This window comes from Camelus bactrianus, chromosome 31 (genome assembly GCF_048773025.1).
Source record: "Camelus bactrianus isolate YW-2024 breed Bactrian camel chromosome 31, ASM4877302v1, whole genome shotgun sequence".
Lineage (NCBI taxonomy): Eukaryota > Metazoa > Chordata > Mammalia > Artiodactyla > Camelidae > Camelus > Camelus bactrianus.
The window spans coordinates 21,600,866-21,621,374 of NC_133569.1; the positions used below are offsets into that span (position 1 = coordinate 21,600,866).

Consider the following 20,509-nt stretch of genomic DNA (forward strand, 5'->3'; position numbering starts at 1 on the left):
GGAGAGATGGAGAGGACGCGTGGAGCCAGGAGCTGCTGTGGGCCGAGCTGAGGGGAGGCGGGGCTGGAGGTAAGGACGACTCTGCTAATTTAGATTTGAACAACCAGGGTACCACCATGTACCAGGATGGAGAAGACAAGGGAAGGAGCAGGTTGTGGGCAAGGAGTAGAAATCCAGAGTTCTCTTTGAACCACGTGAGGGCTGAGATGCTTGTTAGAGCTCCACCTGGAAATGCCACGTAGGCAGTTGGATGGAAGCCTGGAGTTCTGGGAGGGGTCAGAGTTGATGTAGAGATGGAAGGTCTTGAGCATAGAGATGGTGTTTAAAGCTGTGGAACCACGAGGTCACCTAGACAGAGAGGGAGGCTGGGGCTCTCCACGCAGAGCAGGACGAGCTAGCAAAGGAGGCTGAGACCAGCGCCAGTGAGGAAGCGGGAACCAAGTCAGGGTGGGAGGAGCCCTCCCCAGGCTGGAAGGCTGAGTGTGGAGCAGGAGCCACCGGGCAGGGTGCCCGGGGGGTGCGGGGAGGTGGAGCCGACAGTCAGCCGGTGTGCGATGATTCCTGAGAAAGGGCAGTGGGGAACTGGGGTCCGTAGATGACAGTGCCAAGGAGCAGTAGGGCGGTGGACTGGTGTCCGGAATCTCCTCGGAGGAGAAATGGTCCCGAAATGACTGTGAGGAGGGAGCGAGACTCCCACCACGTCTGGGCCAGGAGCTCAGCTGCCCACAGCCGCCCAGTGGTCGCTTCTTTCAAAATCAGTTTGCCTAAATGACCAAGTCACTGATTTTACCAGATTTATTGATCTGCCAGAACTTGTTTCTTTCCATTATTTTTAAAGCTTTTAGAAATTCACATTTGAATGGTTTTCGTGGCTTCTGAAGATTTTTGCAAATGGTCTTCATAGCTGGATTTTAAGATCTGTTCAGTTTTTTGGAATCTAAGGGTCGGGAGTTGATGTAGACTTCTGATGGCGAGAAAGGTATATTTCATAATCAGTAAAAAAAGAGTTAGCTTATGATTGGTGCTTCCGGTCTTCCCACGTCCATTCATCACAAGTGAAAAAAAGCTGACCGAGGATTTAGGTGAACCACATCAATAGGAAGTGCCTCGATTTTGGTTTTTAACTGTTATGAATACAAAATTAAAGCTGACAGGCCACTGTGGGAATTGGTGTGAGAAGGGTAAAAATTCTAAATATTTTAGAAAAGTGCACCCAAACTACATTTAAAAGGACACAGAGCCCTCAAAAGGGGCTGAAAAAGTTTCATTTAAATATGAAATAATGAAATTTTAATTTTTAATTGCTAGAAACAGAAAATTAAGACTAATGTGCCTTTTGAAGAATTGGAGAAAGAATTCTGACAGTGGTTAAAATTTGTCAAAATGTAGAACGATATTCAAAAGCAATTGATTTTCTTCGAATTGATTTGCAGTGACTTTGCCATTCATCAAATTGACTTTTGGTGGGTTGACCTACTTCCAAAAATGCAGATGCCCTGGAGAGTGCTGGGGTGGCTGTGGACTGTGTGGGGCTGGAGGTGAGGGGAGAGAGAATGGAGGATGCTAGGGAGCCGGGGCTAAGGCTGGGGTGGGTTGGGGGAGGCTGGGCACCCTGGCCACACGGAGCTGTAAGGGGTGAAGGCTGGGGTCCCGCTGGATCCCTGGGCCTCCAGTGATGGCAGAGGACTGGCAGGCGGGCGTGCTGGGGCTGGCCGGTCATTTCTCGGGGAAGCTGAGCCACCACTCTCATGCTGGATGGCGTGGAGCCCCTGGCTGGCACTCCCAGGGGTGTGGGGGCCCAGAGGTGAGAAAGGTCCCTGTCATCCTGCTCTCTTAGGCTTCTTGAATAAGCAGAGGGAGCTCTGAAGTTCTGCTCACCGATGGGAAGGCTGGGGACCCTTTTGTCTTTGGTGTGTGGTGTGTGAGGCTGGAGCGAGAGGCACATGGGACAGTCACTTTCTAGCAGGGCCCTGTGAACACGGAGAGATGGAGTGGAGGGTCTTTCCAGCCAGGGAGCACATTTTTTTAAAACACCTTTATTATGGTGTCATTATCAGGGAACACATTTAAAAAAAATTTAATACAATTTTTCAAGGTTACTTTACATTTGCAATTATTTCAAAATATTGGCTATATTCTTCCACATTGTACAATACATCCTTGAGCCCATCTTACAGCCCATAGTTTGTATTTCCGACTCCCCCACCCCTATTTTGCCCTCCCCCCACTGGTAACCACTAGTTTGTTCTCTGTATCTGAGTCTGCATCTTTTTTGTTAGATTCACCAGTTTGTTACATTTTTTTAGATTCCACATATAAGTGATATCATACTGTGTTTGTCTTTCTCTGTCTGACTTATTTCACTTAGCAGAATGCCCTCAAAATCCATCCAGGTCACTGCAAATGGCAAACTTCCGTCGCTCTCCACGGCTGGGTATCATTCCACTGTGTACACTACGTCTTCTTTGTCCAGTCATCTGTTGATGGACACTTGGGTTGTTTCCATATGTTGATAATTGTAAATGATGCTGCTGTGAACATTGGGGTGCATGTATCTTTTCTAATGAGTGTTTTTGGCTTTTTTTCTGGATATATACCCAGGAGTGGGATTGCTGGGTCATATGGTAGTTCTAATTTTAGTTTTTTGAGAAACCTCCATACTGTTTTCCACAGTGGCTGCACCAAGTTACGTTCCCACCTACAGCAGGAAACAGAATCTTAAACAAGCTTTCATTGTGTACTGCTGTGGGCTAGAAACTGCTTGTGATGTTTGCTTCCACATGATCCTGTGTAATCTTTAGTGTGGCCCTGTGTGTAGACAGGGCGGGTGTTGTATCCTTATTTTGCAGAGGAGTAAAATGAGGCTGAAAGAGGTTGCATAACCTGTGTATACTTATTCTGCTGGTTGGTGGCCCAGCCAGGTCCTCCACCTCCCAAGACACTGCTGGGAGTCCCGGCTCTTAATCACCAGCGCAGCCCCCAAGCAGGACAGCCAGGGATGCTCATGAAGCCCATGGGGACAGTTTCCATTTGTTACTTGATTAAAGTCTCTCGTTCGCATCGGAACGTAAGCCCCAGGAGGGCAGGAGTTCTGTCACTTGTGTTCATTTCTCCAGCAGCGTTCCACACATAGTGGGTGCTCAGCCCATGACTGATGTAAAAGTTAATGAATCTTGGGTGAGTACAGCTCAGTGGTAGAGTGCACATCCTCGGTACCTCTGTTAAAAAAAAAAAGTTAATGAATCTTGAGAGAGAGTTGGGCATGGGTGGCCTTGGAGGACAAGAGATGTGGAGGCAATGGTGGGGGTGGCTGCAACCCCACAGGGAAGGCGGGGAGTCTCTTCTCCCCACCCCTTGCTTTTCCTCCCCACCCTTCCTGCCTTCCATCCAGCCCTGGTTGGAGTTTATTTAGCCCACCTCTCCTGGTTGAGTGCCTCTCTGCTCCCCCTTGTGCCCCTGCTTATCTGGACTCAGTTGACTGTCCCCCTTTTTGAAACTGTCGTCTTGGCTTCCATCTCATTACCAGCATCTTCTGATTGTCCACCACCTCGTGGTCCACTCCTTCCCAGTGTCCCCTCCAAATGATGGCACGTGGAGCTCTGTCCCGACCCCTTTCCTCTTCTTTATTTTTGCCTTCAGCCTCGGCCACCTCATGTCGTTATGTGGCTTTAAATAGCCTCCAATGTCAGTGATGCTCAATTTTATCTCTAGCTCAGATCTGTGTCCTGAGCTCCAGGCTCCTTCATCCTCCTGCGTTTCAGCGTCCCCACGTGGCCATTTCATCGGCTTCTCAAACTTCAGTTGGAAACATTCCTTTCTGCCCCTCCTTCTTCCTTACAAGGAATTCCTGTTTTGCAAAAGGATTCCACCATCCACCTGATGCTCAGGCCAGAAACCTAGGAGTTTTCTTTGATTTCTCTCTTCCTTCCCATTCAGCATCCAACCCACCCTGTTGGCTTTATCTCTAAATTATATGCGGAATGGGCTCATTTTCTTTCTTTTGACATTTTTACACTCTTTCCAAGCTGCCACCATCTTCTACCTGCTACTGTGACAGCCTGTGCCTGGTGTCCACTTTACCCCCACCCCTTCATGCGAACTCTGTCTTCCACACATCAGCTAAAGCACATGAGGGGTCAGATGATTCCCCTCCTTAAAACCTGCTAAGCACTTTGCATCTTAGAGCAAAATATGAAGTTCTAACCCTGCTCTGCAAGATCCCCCGTGATCTCCAGTGACTGCCCCTCTGGCTTCCTCTCCCTCTTACTTTTGCTTCATTTGGGAAGCTCCAGACACCTTTCCCTTCCTTTTGCCTGTAAATACGCTGAGCTCACGTCTGTCTCAGGACCTTTGCACCTGCTCTTCTTTTTGCTTGAGATTCTCTTACTTCGTATTCTTTGCTTGTTTCACTCCTATCCATCGTTCTTTCTCAACTTGGATAGGTTCCCCCCTCATGGCCCACTCATTCTCTTCCAAATTCTGCTTATCGGATTTTCTCCATCGCACTTACCAGCGCTTTAAATTGCCTTATTTATTTGTTTTTGTGTTGATCACCAGTCTTCCTCTCACTAGAATCAAGGCCCCTGGAGAGCTGGGAACTCTGTCTTTTCAGTTCACAGCTGGATTTCTAGGGCATGAAGTCAGCACATGAAAACATCTGTTGGCTGACAGCTGTTTGATCGGCAGGGACCCGGTACCGTGCGTGGAGGAGGCAGGTGCGGTTGTGAGCCCTTGTGCGTGTGAGTGTGTTGCCGTGTGCACGCACGCTGTTCTGTTCGCCCAGGGCAGGCTGGACTCCCCTCAGCCTGCTCGTAGGAACAGGATGGGATGGGAGAGCTTCCTTCTTCCCTCCAGCCCTGAGTCTGGCTCTGGTGTGTGTGGGGTTGAGGGGTAGGCCGGGGAGTCTCGAAGTGTAGAAAACCATATAGGTCAAAACCTGTCATTTTCCCGGTGAGGAAACAGGACCCAGAGAGGGCCAGGCTTCGTGGGGGGTTTCCCACACCCGGGAGATGCAGACATGGAATTAGGGCCCAGGTTTCTGATTCCCGCTGCTGTGGCTGAGCTGCAGAGCATGGGCCAGGGGTCCAGGGTCAGCTTGATGGTGGATGTGGCCTCCTGAAGCAGGATTAGGGGCAAGTGACAAGCTTGGTGGTTTCCTGGAAGGCCGGAAGGGAGAGCTGAACGAGCCTGGGTCCCATTGGCATCGTGGAAAGGTGAGCATCTCATTTCTGCTCCTCCAGGGAGTGGCCTGTTTGTGGCTGGAAGGTCTGCCTTGGTGGGTTTCTTAGCTGAGGAGGGGTGAACCCCCCAGGGGACAAGCTCTGGTGACAACAGAGGCCCATAAACTCTGTTCTGCCGGCGGTGGGTTTGGTACACTGTGGGCTGGGTCAGGGTGTGTGTGTGGCTGGGGAGCAGACCAGGGGCAGCTCTGTGTCTCCCCTGAGTCTCTGGTTCTCTAGCTTTGGAAGGCAGCCCCTGAGTCACCGGGAGCTTGGGAAATCCAGCTTCCTGGGCGCCGGCCACCGAGCTCTCAACTGGAAGGGTCTGGCGTGGGGCTGAGCGTCTGTGGGCAACAGGCAGTTTGAGTGAGTCACAAATGCACCAAAGTTTAAGAACCTTGAGTCTACATCAGTGGCTTCCCTCCAAGGGCGTGCTCATTGCTGCCAGAATGGGAGATGGGTGTAGAGATAAATACTTTAGTTTGACGAGCAGTGCATTTTAACCTGTCTAGGAAAAATTCAGAATTAACATAGATGTTCTCATTTAGGCTAAATCTACATAGCTATTGAAAAATTTAAAAAGTAAGTCAGTTGAAGGGATTTAAACATGTCACTTAATTTAAGAAAGAAGGGATTTAAAGAAAAAATTATTAGTGCAGATGGTCAAATGGTATAGGTGGTACCCGGGTAACTGTGGTTTGGTAAACCCATCTTTATACAAGCAGATGTTTCAAGGATATGAGCTTGAAGTTCTAGGGACAGATGGTTGTTGGCTCAAGGCGGCACCCCAGGGGGGAAGAGAGGAGAGGTTCAAGGCTTGGCTGGGGTGGGGCAGCCTCTCTCCAGCTGGGCCCCCTTGCCCTGCTCTCACCGAGGGAGGGGATAAAGAAGCCAGAATGTGTCCCCAGGGGATGGAGCTGAGATTTCGGGAAGCACCTGGCGTGGTTAAATCCCACCGCCCTCTCCCTCCCAAGCAGCAGTTCTCATTTACTCCTTGGCCCATCTGGGATCTTCTCGGCAGGAGGCCGGGAGGGCGGGCTGGCCCAGGCCTGGGAGGGGTCCTGTGTGGTCTGTACAGGGAGGGGGCAGGGTGGGGGTGTAGCGTGGGCCTCCCTCCCCGCTCTTTGGACATTTTCATTCAGTGGCGGCGGCCCACGCTGGGCAAGGCTGGTGTTTGCAATCCAGCACCTTCTTCCTCCCCAGTGGGGACTCTTGAAGGTGAAAAGAAAGCCTTCTGGACCCAAGGTTAAGGTGCCTGAGTGCAGATGGATGTAGAGGCAGTGGATGGGCTGGGAAGAGGATGTCCCGGCATGGCATATGCTTCATCAGTCCCTCACTTACAGGAGAGCCGGCGCCAGGCCAGCCCCCAAGCCTCTCTCTCACCGCCATGGAGCCGGGCCGTTGTTGGCCCACTGGCCCCTGGCCCCACTCCAGGAGGATCAGAAGAGGCATCTTCCTGGTAACTAGGCGATTGCTGCGTTACTATCGCCACCTTTTTTGGAGTTTTTTTTGTTGTTGTTAGGAAATTTAACAATTTAGTTTTGGCCCAGGCATTTGCATTCCCCACCCCCTTAGCAAAAGCTTTCGCAGTTCAAGCTCCAAATGGAAGCCACTGAGGCTATAATTAAACTGCATTAGCTCCAGAACACGCCGAGGGGAGCGGGACAGAGCACCTGGGAACCTGAGCGCAGCCGCGGGCCGAAATTAGCTGCTGCTCGTTGGCGGCTGTCGCCCTGCTCCTCCCTGGGGTCCCTCACGTCCTCACTCTCCTCCGCCTTGGCCTCAGGCTGCTTGGCTGTTCGGTCCACCAGCCAGCCTCCCGACAGGTGCGCTGAACTGAAGGAACAGCCCAGCTGGCCCGGGAGAGCCCTCCCTTGGAGGCGGCGCCCGGAATAGCCTTTGTATAGACAGGCATCCTGGGGTCCCCACCTGGCCTGGGCAGAAGGCAGCAGCTCAGGGAACTGCTTGGGAGATCACGTGACACCCCACCCACCTTGGCCGAAAGCCCTTGCGTGGCTCCCCCAGCGTCATCTCTGGTGGGTCCCTCTTCCAGGCTCCATCTCCAGGCACCCTGCATTGCTGCCAGCTCCTCCCAGCCTGTGGCCCTGCCCTTTGTTCCCTCTGCCTGGGACCCCCTTTCCACTCTTTTTGCTTCCCCTTCCTCGTTCTGTAGGTTTCAGTAGAGCTATCGCTGCTTCTGTGACCCCCTTGATCTGGGCAGGAAGCTTTCCTTTCTGCTTCTTACAGATAGCACCCTGACCTCCCTGACGTATCAGCATCACTTCGGCCTTGACCCCAGCTGTGTGTCTAGGAAGTGTCTGGCCCATAGTCAGCCCTCCATGAAGGTTTGTTAATTGAATGGGTGGGAAGACAAACCTTGATTTTCTTTCTGCTCTAATTCCTCTTTTATTTTTACAAGAAGAGAGGGAACTTTTCTCCTTCTGCCTTCTGAGGGCTGTTGTTGGCTGGGCAGGTTGTTGGGGTGATGGCTCAGTCTTTGGCAATTGCTGTGTGGTCATGGGAGTGGCGGAGAGCTTTCTAGGCAGAAGCAGCAGCAAGTGCAAAGGCCCTGAGGTCAGGCCATGATCGGCATATTCCAGGAAGAGCAGGGAGGCCACTGTGGCTGGAAGGGAGTAAGTGAGCAGGGGACTGAGTAGGAAATGAAGTCATAGGTGGTAGCCCTGGCTAATGGAAATATATTATGAGTCCATATTTAAATTCTAAACTTTCTAATAGCTGTGTTAAAAAAGTTAAAAAGAAGCAAGTGAACTTAACCTTAATATGTTTGTTTAACACACTGTATTAAAAATAGTGCTTCAGTGTGGAATCAAAGTAAAGAAATATTTGAAATGAAATGCTTTATATTATTATTTCTTTCTTACTGAGTTTTCAAAATCTGGTGTGCACATCTCATTCGGGCTGGTGCCACTACAGGTTCAATGGCCACTTGCGGTAGTGGCCTCTGTGTTGGACAGCACAGATACTGAGCCTTGAGCGCCCTGGCAAGGCCTCTGAGTGAGACGGGGAAGCCCCTGGAAGCCCTGGGGTCCACGAGCATTATCTGCCTTACGTTCTAGGAGGTTCACGGCAGCTGTGATGAGAGGGGACTGTGGTGGGGGTGGGGGAGTGAAAGGACAGAGCAGGGAGACTGGAGGGACTAGGGAGGCCCTTGCTGGCATGCTGTGCTACGGCTTGGACCAAGGTGTTAGTGGTGGTGGTGAGAAGCTGGATTCTGCATGGATTCCAGATGGATTCTGAAGGAAGAATGGCCAGGTCTTTCTGATGTGGCGTGTGAATGAGAGAGCGAAGAAATGCCAAGATTTTCAGCCTGAGCCACTGGAAGGCTGGAGTTGTTTTCAGAGGGGGTGGGGACAGCCTTGGGGGAGCACATGGGGTGTGGTCTGAGAGGCAGGTGTCAGCCTTTCAGGTAGAGTTGCCGAGCAGGCAGTTGGACAGAGAAGTGTGAGGTCCCCGCCCTGGCTGGGGATATAAATTTGGGAGCTGACAGCTTATTGATGGCATTTAAGGCTGTGCATGAGTGGAGGGTCCCGGGGAGTGGGTGTCTATAGAGAAGAGAGGGGCTGAGCAAAGGAAGGTCCAGTCACTCCCCCAGGCCACGCAGCTTATCAGTAGCAGGACCAGGAATCAGTGCAGAAGCCTCAGTTTCAGAACATCCAGTCTTAACCAGTCCGCTGTTCTGCCTCTTGGTTTTCTAGCTGGATTTGTGAGGTCTTCGAGAGGGCCCTCCTCCTCCCTGGCTATGTCCAGCAGAGCACCCAGCAGGGAGAGGGCCGTGCGGAGGTGGGAACTCCATAGCTCTTTAGTGACCACGTGATCAGAGCACTGGGGCTGTGCAGGAAGTGCTGAGGGAGGGTAGATGTGGCCTCAGCACTCCTCACCCTAGCCCCTCCCATCCCCTGTGGGGCGGGGCCTCACACACAGGGGCTGGTGTTCAAGAAAGATGGAAAAGCATTTGTTACATGGATGGAGAATGACTGAAAGGCTATGGCTCAGCCATCCTATCGGTGGTTCTCCCTGGGTACCACGGTGCTGGTGGCATCTGGGCTCCTGCTCTGGTTTGCTGCCCCGTACCCATGCGGTGCCTCAGTTTCCTCATCTGTAAGATGAAGAGGTAGGGCTAGGTGATCTCCCATCCGGCTCTCACCTGATCATCGTCGTGAGGGGGGCCCTGTGCAGACTGGATGCCTGCCTCCCCGCTCTGTCTGTCATCAGGATGGACAAGGGGTGCTCTGTGGGTGGGAATGGGCTGGTGGTGGGGGGTCAGGTGGTCCCTCTGCCGTGGGTTCCCTTCAGAATGGCTCAGACTTGGGGAGTGGGGTGGCCACCACAGAAGGAGCCTGACAGTTCCCCAGAATTACAGCTTTGTGCCCAAGACGTTCTGCTTCATGGGCAGTGGCATGAAGCTTGAAGCCACGGCTGTAACACTGAGGTCCGAGCATCCAGCACGTCTGCCCTTCGGTTGGGGAAGGGCTCAGCCCTGCCGGAGTCCCGGGCTGGCCTTCAGCCCCCACCTCCCTCTGCCGAGCTCCCAGCCTGGCGCTTGCTTTTAGTGGTCTCGGCACTCGCTGGCCGCAGTCGCACCCTTCGAAGCACGTGGGGGCGGTTTCAGTGGCTACAGTGGTGGGGGCGAGGATGGTGCTCTTGTCCCCTGGGTGCTGAAGATCCCATGATGAGAACTGCCCTCCCAAGGGCCAGCAGTGCTCCCTGACCAGAAGCCCTGCTCGCCGGTGCAGCCGCTGGGTACCCAGGGGCCCGTCTTGGCTTAACTGCTACCCAGTTGCATGCCCTTGAGCCAGTCCATTAGTTTCCCCACTTCCCACTTTTGCACGCAGGGCCATGGACACCTCGTCGCTTGCCTTTTGGGCTCATGATAAGTTTTAAGTAAGACTCTGTGTTAACAGTCGTCATCCTAATAGTGCCCCGGATGTACAGCTTGCTCGGTGCCAGGTGCTGTCCGCAGCACTTTGCAGACCTGACTGAGTGAACTAGCTCATTTGGTCCTCAGCTCCGCCTTGCAGGGCGGGCCTGCTGAGTGATCCCCATCTCACAGATGAGGGAGCCGGGGCACAGAGCAGGTGGGCCTGGGCGGTGTCCCCAGCCTGGGCCTCTGACAGTCCCCTCCCTCCCCTCCAGGGACAGGGGCAGACCCGGCGGTCAGCGCCAAGAGCAACCACTGCCTGGACGCCGCCAAGGCCTGCAACCTGAACGACAACTGCAAGAAGCTGCGCTCCTCCTACATCTCCATCTGCAACCGCGAGATCTCGCCCACCGAGCGCTGCAACCGCCGCAAGTGCCACAAGGCCCTGCGCCAGTTCTTCGACCGCGTGCCGGGCGAGTACACCTACCGCATGCTCTTCTGCTCCTGCCAGGACCAGGCGTGCGCCGAGCGCCGCCGCCAGACCATCCTGCCCAGCTGCTCCTACGAGGACAAGGAGAAGCCCAACTGCCTGGACCTCCGCAGCCTGTGCCGGACGGACCACCTGTGCAGGTAGGGGCGCCGCAGCCCTGTGGGGAGTCGGCCAGGTGCGCTGCCTGCTCAGCGCTCCCGGGTCCCCTGGGCTACAGTCCTGAGCCCGGCAAAGAGGGTGACTCAGACGTGTGCAAGATGAATTGTCATTCATTCATTCATTCATCTGTTCATTCATTGATTCATCCATCCATCCGTCCACTTATTCATCCATTTCATCCATCCATCCATCCGTCCATTCACTCATCCATCCATCCATCCGTCCATCTGTCCGTCCGTCCATCCATCCATTCATCCATCCATGCATCCATTCATCTATCCATCCAGCCATTCCTCCATCCATCCATTCACTCATCCATCCATCCATCCGTCCGTCTGTCCATCCGTCCATCCATCCATCCATCCATCCATCCATCCATTAACCCATTCACTCATTCATCCATTTCATCCATCCATCCATCCATCTGTCCGTCCGTCCATCCATCCATTCATCCATCCATGCATCCATTCATCTGTCCATCCATTCACTCATCCATCCATCCAGCCATCCATTCGTTCATCCATCCATTCATCTGTCCATTCATTTATCAGCACAGGTTTATTATTTGCCTGCTGGGTGCCCAGCTTCATGCTGAGCACCATGGGGAAACCAAGATAAACCTTCCAAAGAGCTCCTAATTTAAAATCATAGATCCTAGAGGCTGGAATCAGAAGGGATCTTCAGTGACTTGAGGCCCACCTCTAAGGGAAGCCCCACCCCACATTCCAGTGAAGTCCTGTGGCAGCCAGGGAAGGGCTGTCATATGTCTGAGAGGCAGCTCCTTCCACACTGAGAGCTGAGCCCGGCTAGGGTTGGGGTGGAGCATGGGGGGGCTCTGATGGTCCTGGGTTTGACTCGTGGCCTCTACACTTAATACCTGTGTGACTTGGAGCAGGTTTTTCAAATGGCCTGAGTCGCCATCCCTTCACCCATGAAACAGGAATAAAAGTACCCACAGCACAGCGTTATTGTGAGGGTTAGATGACATGTGTGTTAGAGCTTAGCACAGAGCCTGGCATACAGTCATTGCTTAATAAGTGTAGCCTAAGTATTAGGAAGTTTTATGTTTTGTTTTGTTCCGGTGACTTGAAACTCGCCTCTTGTGTGTTTCCCGTCTGTGGTTAAGCATTTATTGAGCTCCTGTAGCATCCAGCGCATGGTTCGAAGGCCTGGGCATGCAGAGGTGAACCCAGTCCAAAAGGAGAGACAGAGGGGGAGAGCAGGGATCCCAGTGCAGTGGGCTGAGGGCTGCGGGTCCCCAGAGGAGGGAGCGCAGGGGAGGGGCGCCTGCCTCAGCCTGGGGGTCCACAGGACGGGGCTGTGAGCTGAACCTTAGAAAATGAGGAGAAAGCTAAGGAATGAGGCCGCAGGCCAAGGCTGGAGGGAGCGAGAGGGCCTGGACTCATGAGCACCTGCGGGTGGTGGGTGCTCGTGGAGTGTGGGCCACGGGGTGTTGAGGGGCTGGCCAGAGGTGAGGCTGCCGGGGAGACGGATCCAACTGAGCAGATAAGCAGAGATTGCTTGCTGTATACAGACAGTGGCCTATTGGGTGGTTTATCCCATTAATCCTTGCAACAAGCTTACAAGGTAGGTACTGTCATCAAACAGAGACATAGACAGGGACTTGTTCAAGGTCACCCAGCTCGTGTATTTCAGGCTGGATTCGATCTTCAGTGCTTTCCTTCCACTGCAGCCCACGGGCCTGGCCTGAGACAGCGGATGTGGGTGTGGGGAGCAGTGTATCAGTTCAGCAGGGATTGGTCAGTAGCCTCCACAGGACTGGGTGACTGGTTGAAAGTTCCCTGGAGGCAAAGCCGTTTCTGTTTTGTCTCCTTCACACCTTGTCCTGCGCAGAGCCTGGTGCGCGGTGAGCTTTCCATAGATGTTACTAGAATGGATGCATGACTGGTGACCGCCATGTTTCCTGGCTGAATAATTATGGGGCAACAGACCCATTCAGTGGTGAGGGGTATTGGATGCGCAGCATCTGAGGGTTGGGGGGCATTACCATTCTCATGGCAATGCCTGGGGGGCATTTGGACCTATGGGCCTGGAGCTCAGTAGAGAAGCTGAAGTGGAGAAATGGGTTTGGGCATCTTGTTGGTGATTAAAGCCATGGCAGTGATGAGACGGTGCAGGGAGGGTTGGTGGAGCCCAGGAGGGAGTCGTGCCTGGAAATGCCTGAGGATTTGGGCATCCTCTGTGTTCTGGCAGTGAGAGAAGCTGTCGGTGTGGACAGTGAGGCAGAACTTCTGGAAACACCCGTTCTTCAGGGAGGGGTGAAGGAAGTGGAGGCTGTGACAGGGAGGCTGGGGGGTGGAAGGACAACCAGGAGAGAGCCGGCCAAAATCCAGAAGAGAAAGGGCTCCTGAGGGAGGGAGGGAGTGGCCGCAGCATGGTGCCTCACAGTGTGCGTGCATGCGTGCGTGCGTGTGTGTGTGTGAGTGGGGAGTGTGGAAGCCCATGGCAGCAGGTCCAGCCCCACGGGGAGACAGGAGCGGAGGCGGTGGGTAGCAGCCACCTTGTTGCAGGGACCTGGGGACCAGCTGTGGTGGGAAGGGCGCATCTTTGTGTCCTGGGAGCTCGGGGCCTGTGTAGCTGAAGGGGAAGCGCTACCTTGGTTTGGAAAACGAGCTGGAGTTCTGAGAAGGGCAGATCCCTGGAGCTCACAGGGCTGGGAAATCCTGAAGAAGGTAGTCTCTTCTCTGCTTACTTAAAAAAATACCTTATTGCGTACAAAAAAATGATTGGGGCGATTTAAAGTAAAACTATGTGAAGAGGAGGAGGGTTAGGAGGAGACACCGGGGCCCACAAAAGGCAGTCCGGAGCAGAGGCCGCACGTGCGCTCTGGCGGGGCTGCTGGGCTGAGAGAAAGCGACTTGATGGGCCACGTGTGACGGGAGGAGCTGGCTCATTCTTGGATGGAGACGCAGTCTTGCCTTGTCCTAAATGCTAAACCGTCTTTGTCAGACGGTGCGACACGCAGTGGAGGTGGGACAGCAGGTTGGAGGAGGGACCGAGGGGCTGGAGGGCCAGCCTGAGTCCCAGCCCAGGGACGGCCAGCCGGGGCGGTCAGGACCGCGCACACCCGTGGGCCAGGTGCCCCAGCACCGGCGGGCAGCCAGCCTGGCGTCAAGGCTCACGCAGATGTCTCTCTACAGGGGAGTCTTGAGCAGAGGAGCCTTGTGAACGCCATCTGCCCCCTGTTAGTGGTGTTCATAAAGAAGGACAATATGTGCAGCTTCTAGGGAGATGGGAGAGCTTGGAGCAGGGTGATTTTGGTGGCCTGTGTGACATCTGTGTCTCTTTAAAGAGCCTGGGATGGGTTCTGTTTGTTTTTCTGGGGGTGAGAGGAGCCAGGAATGGTAGAACTGGGGGATAAATGTCATGTGGTAGAATCAGAAATGATGTTTAAACAAGACCGAGTATTGGGAGAATCAAGGATGAGGCCATCCCAGGATGTACGGGCTGCTGGTTTCTGAGAAGCACAAGACAAGCCTGTGAGCTCCATGCATCCTGATGTCAAGTTAAATGCAGCAACCACAGGACTGATGAGCGGTGCTGGGTCTGGATTCTTGAGGGTCCTGCGTGGAAAGTTCCAGGCGCTCCCGGATGTGGCGGGGTGAGCTCCTGGTCTCGAACCAGGGTATCCCTCTACCTCTTCTTCCATAACTCCCATCCCTGTGCTGACTTGAAGTATGTTCCTGCCAGTGGGAGGGCAGGGATGAGGGCAGAACCCACGTTTAGGCCGAGTCTGGCAGGATTTAAGGGATTGTGAAGCGTGGCCGAATGTCCTTTGGGGAGCTCTGCCGGTGACTCAGAGTGGGTGGGAAAAGCGCACGAGGGAGAAACAGAGGCAGATGGGTGGCGGGTGGAGGTGGTTGCCATGGTGACCGTCTGTGCTCCCCCTGTGCCTGGTCTCCCAAGTGGTCCTGGATGGACCATTTCACCCTGCATGCCCTCGGCTTCTTCATTGATCAAACAAGGATGCTCCCCATTCTCCGAGGACCCTTCCGGGTCCTTGGATCTGAGCCTGCCACAGCAGCTTCCCAGTCTGCCTTCTCCCCTTGCGCCTCCACCTGAGGTCATATTCCCAGAGAGGGGAGCTCTTAATCCAAGAGGAAGTGATCAGAGGTGTTTCGTCAGGGCAGATGGTGTGGGAGGGCAGATCTGGGAGAGGCGCTGACTTCTTTCCACACTCTTGCAGGCCTGACTTGCTAATGCCTGGACCGTGTCCTTGTGGTCTGTGGAGGAGCCTGGGAGGTGGAACAGAGCATCGGAGAACAGGCAGTTCTCCACTCCGCTCAGGAAGGGGTGCTCTCCCTCCCTTCCTGGCCTTGGCTGCCTGCCAGGGTGGGCACCACAGGTGGAAATCTTGACTGTGAAGTGGGAGAGCCCAGTGGCTTGGTGTTTGGAGCAGGAAGTGAGGAGCCCCAGGCCTTCCTTTGCTGGATGCTTTAGCAGGCAGAGCTGGCCTTGGTGGGGGTCACGGGCGAGCCCCTCTGGGCTGACTCTTTGGGAGTGCGTCCCTTGTCCGCGGCATCTCCTAGGACACGCCCTATGCTCTAGCGCTGTAGCGCCGTTTCCACCTCACTGGGCCTGCCTGGCCCCCTTTACCCTTCATCTTGGGGAGTCGGCCTGGCTGTGCCCAGGCTTCTCCCTGAGTGTATCCTGGCTCAGGACTCCCCGCGGGGGGGGGGGGCAGCTCTGCCAGTCCCGCTCACCCGGCCCTGCATCAAAGCAAGCCCGCGGGTGTGCCGTGTGGCCCGCCTCGCGCCGGGCCTCGAGCGTCCCCTGGGTGGTGTTTGACGGCCCCGCCGCGCTGCCTGATGAGATGGCACTAACCACAAAGCAGACGGGTTTGAAGACGCCTTGGTTCAACAAGGACGTTCTCTTGCTGGGGCCCGGGGCTGTTGGAGGAGTTTCTGCACCCTCCCCCTGCTCTTTGGGCCAGGGTCAGCTTGGGGTCAGTGACCGAGGGAGGAAGCTTCGGCGAGGGGGAACTCCCTGCTCGAGCTGTGGGTCCGGCCAGTCTTGAAGCTGCAGCCCGAGAGCCCACATCCTACCTTCTGCCTTTGTTTCTGTCCCATCGTGGGCCTGAGGGCTGCAGACGTAGGACCGGGAGAGGACTTTCCTTTAAAACGCTTCTGATATGGAGTCTGGAAAGCCTGGAGAATCTCTTGGAATGATTCCATGGGGTTTGGCTGAACTCTCTTTCCCCAGCCCCCCAGTGGGCCATGACCTACTATTTTATTTTAAACACAGTCTTCTGGTTTCTACTCTCTCAGCTTACACTCATTACAAGGATGGTCCAGATTGTGCACACATGCCTGTGTGTGTGTGTGGTGTGTGTGGTTGTGGGAGGTGCTGTGGGGAGGAGGATTGTGATGTCCTGTAAACCGTGTCCCTCCAGGTTTCGTTTGGAGAGGCCCCCTGAAGTTCCCTGTTCCTCTTGGTCTGCCAAGAGGATATAAATAACTCGGCGCTGGCCTTGTGCCACATCTCAGGCTGTCATTTAACCTCTGGGTGCCGAGGATGGTTATAAATAGATCCCAGCCTGAGGCTACCCTGGCTGCCCGGGCCCCTTTGTGCAGTGGACACTGTCCTTGTTCGAGAGGACTGCTGGGAAGGCAGAGGGTTGGGGTCCCCTCCCTCAGCTGTCTGCAGGGACTGGGGGAGGAGTCCCTTCAGCAAGACCCCCGCCCCCCTTGCCTAGCTTGGGCATGTCTGGTGTCTGTAGGCAGGTGGATGGACAGCTCTGGTTTGATTCTTGGCTCCTTGGGGCTGTCCCTCAGCTTCCTCTGGACTCTCTGTAGAATCTGTTGGCTGATGTTTTTAGCAGGTTATCTCTAAATGTCAGCAAAGAACATCCACATAGAGGTAGGTGGGTCGTGGGGCTTTCAAGCCTTTACTTCTTCAAAGGAGAGGGTCTTGAATATCTTGAAATCATGTGTAAACTTTTGTATGCATGCTCTAGAGAGAAACTTGTTGCTTTCATTAATTCTTGAAGGACTCCTTGACCTCCACCAACTTAAAAACCTCTGCCTCCTCTAGACGGCCAGCTTGGATTAGCTGCCTGGAGGATTGTAACTCGGCCTCCTGGCTCAGCAGCAAAGAGACCTGTGATTGATTAGTGATGCCTGCCACTGGTATGGGAGGGGTGGACTAGGTGCCTACCTGCTAGAACCCAGCCGTCACTCCTGGGACCAGTGGCTCGCCAGTAGCAGGAGGAACGGGGGTCTTGAGGCCATTCCTATACTCATTTGATGACTGTTTGTTGATCGTCCATTCTGGGCCAGGCCTCGTGTTGGGACTGGAGAGTTAATGAAGTAGGTAGAGGTGCTTACAGTCCAGTGATGGGACACCATGCTTATTGTCTCTGTGATGGGCTGGAGCCACGTGGTGAATTACATGACAGTGTTTCTACCCAGATTCTCTTGAAAGCCCAGGTCTCCTCTGTTTCAGGCCTCCCTGGGTCACTCTGGTGGCACAGAGAGCAGCTGTTTCGTGGGGCAGATGAGCCACAGACAGAGGAACCTTGTTCAGGGGCCTGTCTGGCCTTGAGCAGATTTCGGAGCCCAGCAGCTCCATCTGTCTCCAGAGCAGACCTGTGTCCAGGAGTGCCATGGGGGTAGAGAAGTCACCATCCTGAAGAAGACTTAGCCAGCAAGGCTGCAGTGGAGGGAGACTGCTGGGAGGGGCGTGGGGTCCTCTGCCCTGCGAGACCCTGAGACGCATCTTCCCCTTGGGACCCCATGCTGGCTTCTGCTGCTGTCCTCAGTAGGGCCCCTGCTCACCCCTGAACTCTGGGCCAAGGGTGCCCAGGTTATTCCTCTTGGAAGTTCCTGTGGCAGATCGACAGGAGCCTGGGATGTTGAACATGACTAGAGACCTAGTTTGCAAGGCAGGGTTTATGTGGCTTCCTGCTCCGGCTGCTGCAGGGTGCTCAGCACGGCTGAGCAGGGGAGGCCTTGACCTTCGTCCATCCAGGCTGCTCTCTGGGCACCTAGGCTCCGTAAAACTCACACCCTAGAGAGACGAGGTGCACCCCTTGTCTGGCTAAGGCTCCCGCTTGTGGAGTTCTGTGTGAGAGCTCACTCCATCATGGGGTGATTGGTGGGAGGAAATGACCCACTGAGGAGAGAATCAGAGCCCACGTCAGTGCGGCCTGTTCACACGAGAGGCATCACCTCCAGCTGCGTGTGTGCGCGTGTTCACGTGGGGCGGGGCACGCTCTCAGCTACCCAGCTGGCGCTTCCCTCCCCAGCTGGCGCTTCCCTCCCCGGCTCCTTCATTACTTCTGCTTCCACTCGGTGACGCGGGCTCTCTCCTTGCTGCTGTCTTTGTCCACTGGGCCTGCTGTAACAAAATACCATAGACCAGAGGAAATACTTCTTTGCAGTTCTGGAAACTGGAAGTCCAAGATCAACGTGCTAGCACGGTTGGGTTCTCGGTGAGGGCGCTCTTCGAGGCACGTCCTCACGTGGGCTTCCTCGGCGCGTGCATGCGGTGTTTCTTCCTCTTTGCATGAGGGCACTGATCCCATCACGAGAGCGCCACCCTCTTGACCTAATTCCTTTTCAAAGACTCCACCTCCAAACACCATCACACTGGGGATTAGGGCTTCATCATATCAATTTGGGAGGGACACAGACGTTCAGTCTGTACCTCCTAGACTTACATTTCATTCAAAACCTGTTTTGTCTTCGTCTTCCTGAGCCCTCCCTTAGCTTCTCCTTCCACGGACGCTTTCAGGAACTTGTCTGTATCCTTCGTGTGGCACTGGTCACACTTTATCTTCCCAATTAGGTCTCTGTTTTCTTAATGGAAGCGTGGTTGATTTACAACGTTGTGCTAATTTCAGGTGCACAGCGTAGTGATTTAGCTACACACGTGTATGTATATCTATTCTTTTTCAGATTCTTTTCCGTTATAGGTTATTACAAGATACTGAATATCAGTCCTTGTGCGACACAGTAGGTCCTTGTTTATCTAGTTCATATGTAGTGGTGTGTATCTGTTAATCCCAAACTCCTAATTTATCCCTGCTTCTCCCTAAGTCTCTAATTTGTCCCTCCCTCCCCCTAACTCTCTGTTTTTTATGTTCTTATATATACCTACCATATATATGTATGTGTGTGTGTATATATATGTATCTATAGTGTCGATTTATTTATTTAACAAATATTTACTGTGTGCCAGGCACTGTGCTAGACACCAGATATAGACAGTTACACAGAGAACACAGTTAGAGATGGTCCCCGCCCCACTGGAATTTACAGTCTAATGGAGGAGAAGGACAGTGAGCAAAGTAAACAGACAAGTATGTGATTAACATCTTTGAAAGGAGCAGGATGTAGAGATAGAGAATAATGGAGGAAGCAGGGAGGGTCTCCTTGGACAGAGCGATCCGGAAAAGTTTATCTGAGGAGATGACATCTACACTGAGACCTGAAGAATGAGGAGGCAGCGGTCAGACAGGCGGGAGAAAGAACAGCTCACGTGCAGGAGTTCGGGAGAGGGACAGAACCCGGCACCGGCGGAGCGGTGAGAGCAGGCTGGTGTGGCTGGAGCACAGGGGACTCAGGAGAGACGGGCAAGCAGGGCCGGGTCCCCTGGGGCCTGGCAGGCAGGACACGGAGTTTGGATCTGTTCTGAGTACAGTTAGAAGGAAGCTTCTGAAGCCAACTAGTGACATGATCGAGATTGTGATATAAAAAGACGACTCTGGCTGCTGTGTGCAGCATCTTAGTGGAGGAGGTAAGAAGGACCTCAAGGAGACCAGGGAGGAGGTTATTTTCTTATCAGTAGATCAGAGATGATGGCAGCTCAGACCAGGGGGGTGGCCATGCGGAGAGAGCTGAGTGGGTAAATCTGAGGTATTTCGGAGATGGGAATGATAGACCTTGATGTGGGAGCGAGGGAGACAGAGGAACTCAAGGGTAACTCACGGACTTCGGGCTTGAGCAACTTGGTGGGCGATGGGGCCATTTTCTGAGATGGCGCAGGCTTGGAGGGGGAGACAAATCAGGAATTCCATTCCAGGCATGTTAATTTTGAGTTGCCTTTGAGACATTCCTATCGGGAGTTTGGCCGGAGGTATAAATTCTGGGGACCATTAGCATATTTATGGTGCTTCAGGCTCGGGGAATGTGAAGCATCTCCTGGGGAGAGGTGAGCGTGGGAGGAGGCGCTGAGAACGTGCCTGGCCCCCCTGTAAGTGCCCAGCAAGTGTTTGGGGGTGTTATTACGGCGCCACAGAAGTCACAGGAGATTTTTGAAAAAGAAGGCGTGGACAGCTGTGCCGGACGCTGTTGAGAGGTTAAGAAGGATGAGTCACCACTGGATGTGGGGAAGTGGAGGGCGGTGGTGACCTCTTCGACAGCAGTTTTGATGAAGTGGTGATTTCAGAAACCTGATCAGAGCTGAAGAGATGTTTGTTGGTTGGTTAAGTCAGAGCTTCCCGGGAAAGATCCTCATGGAAAGAGTACCCATCCAGCACGGAGAACTTGCTCCAGTCCCTTCAAAGGAGAATCAGCCGAGGAGAACCCAGCACTGGCTTGGCTTTGGGAAGTGTGGGGTGGGGGTCCTGCCAGCATGGGCAACCCCATGGCACTCGGTGGGTCCTCGGACCACACCCTCAGCCAGGGTCAGTCTGTGACCCTGAGGTCACGCAGGCTTGGGACAGCCCGCGGTGTGCATCACTGTGTGTGATGGTCTTCGATGCTGACTCGTACACTGTGACGTGATTAGGACCCTGAT

At 53.9% G+C, this 20,509-nt stretch overlaps 1 protein-coding gene across 2 annotated transcripts in view; it reads left to right on the forward strand.

The window, feature by feature from the left end:
- Positions 1-20,509, forward strand: part of GFRA2 (GDNF family receptor alpha 2) — an 82,648-nt gene that overhangs the window by 20,736 nt on the left and 41,403 nt on the right. For both annotated transcript variants that reach the window (XM_045516683.2, XM_010955016.3), the window contains one exon: positions 10,374-10,728. In XM_045516683.2, coding sequence (XP_045372639.1) covers positions 10,374-10,728 — 355 coding nt within the window. The remainder of the gene's footprint in view (positions 1-10,373; positions 10,729-20,509) is intronic.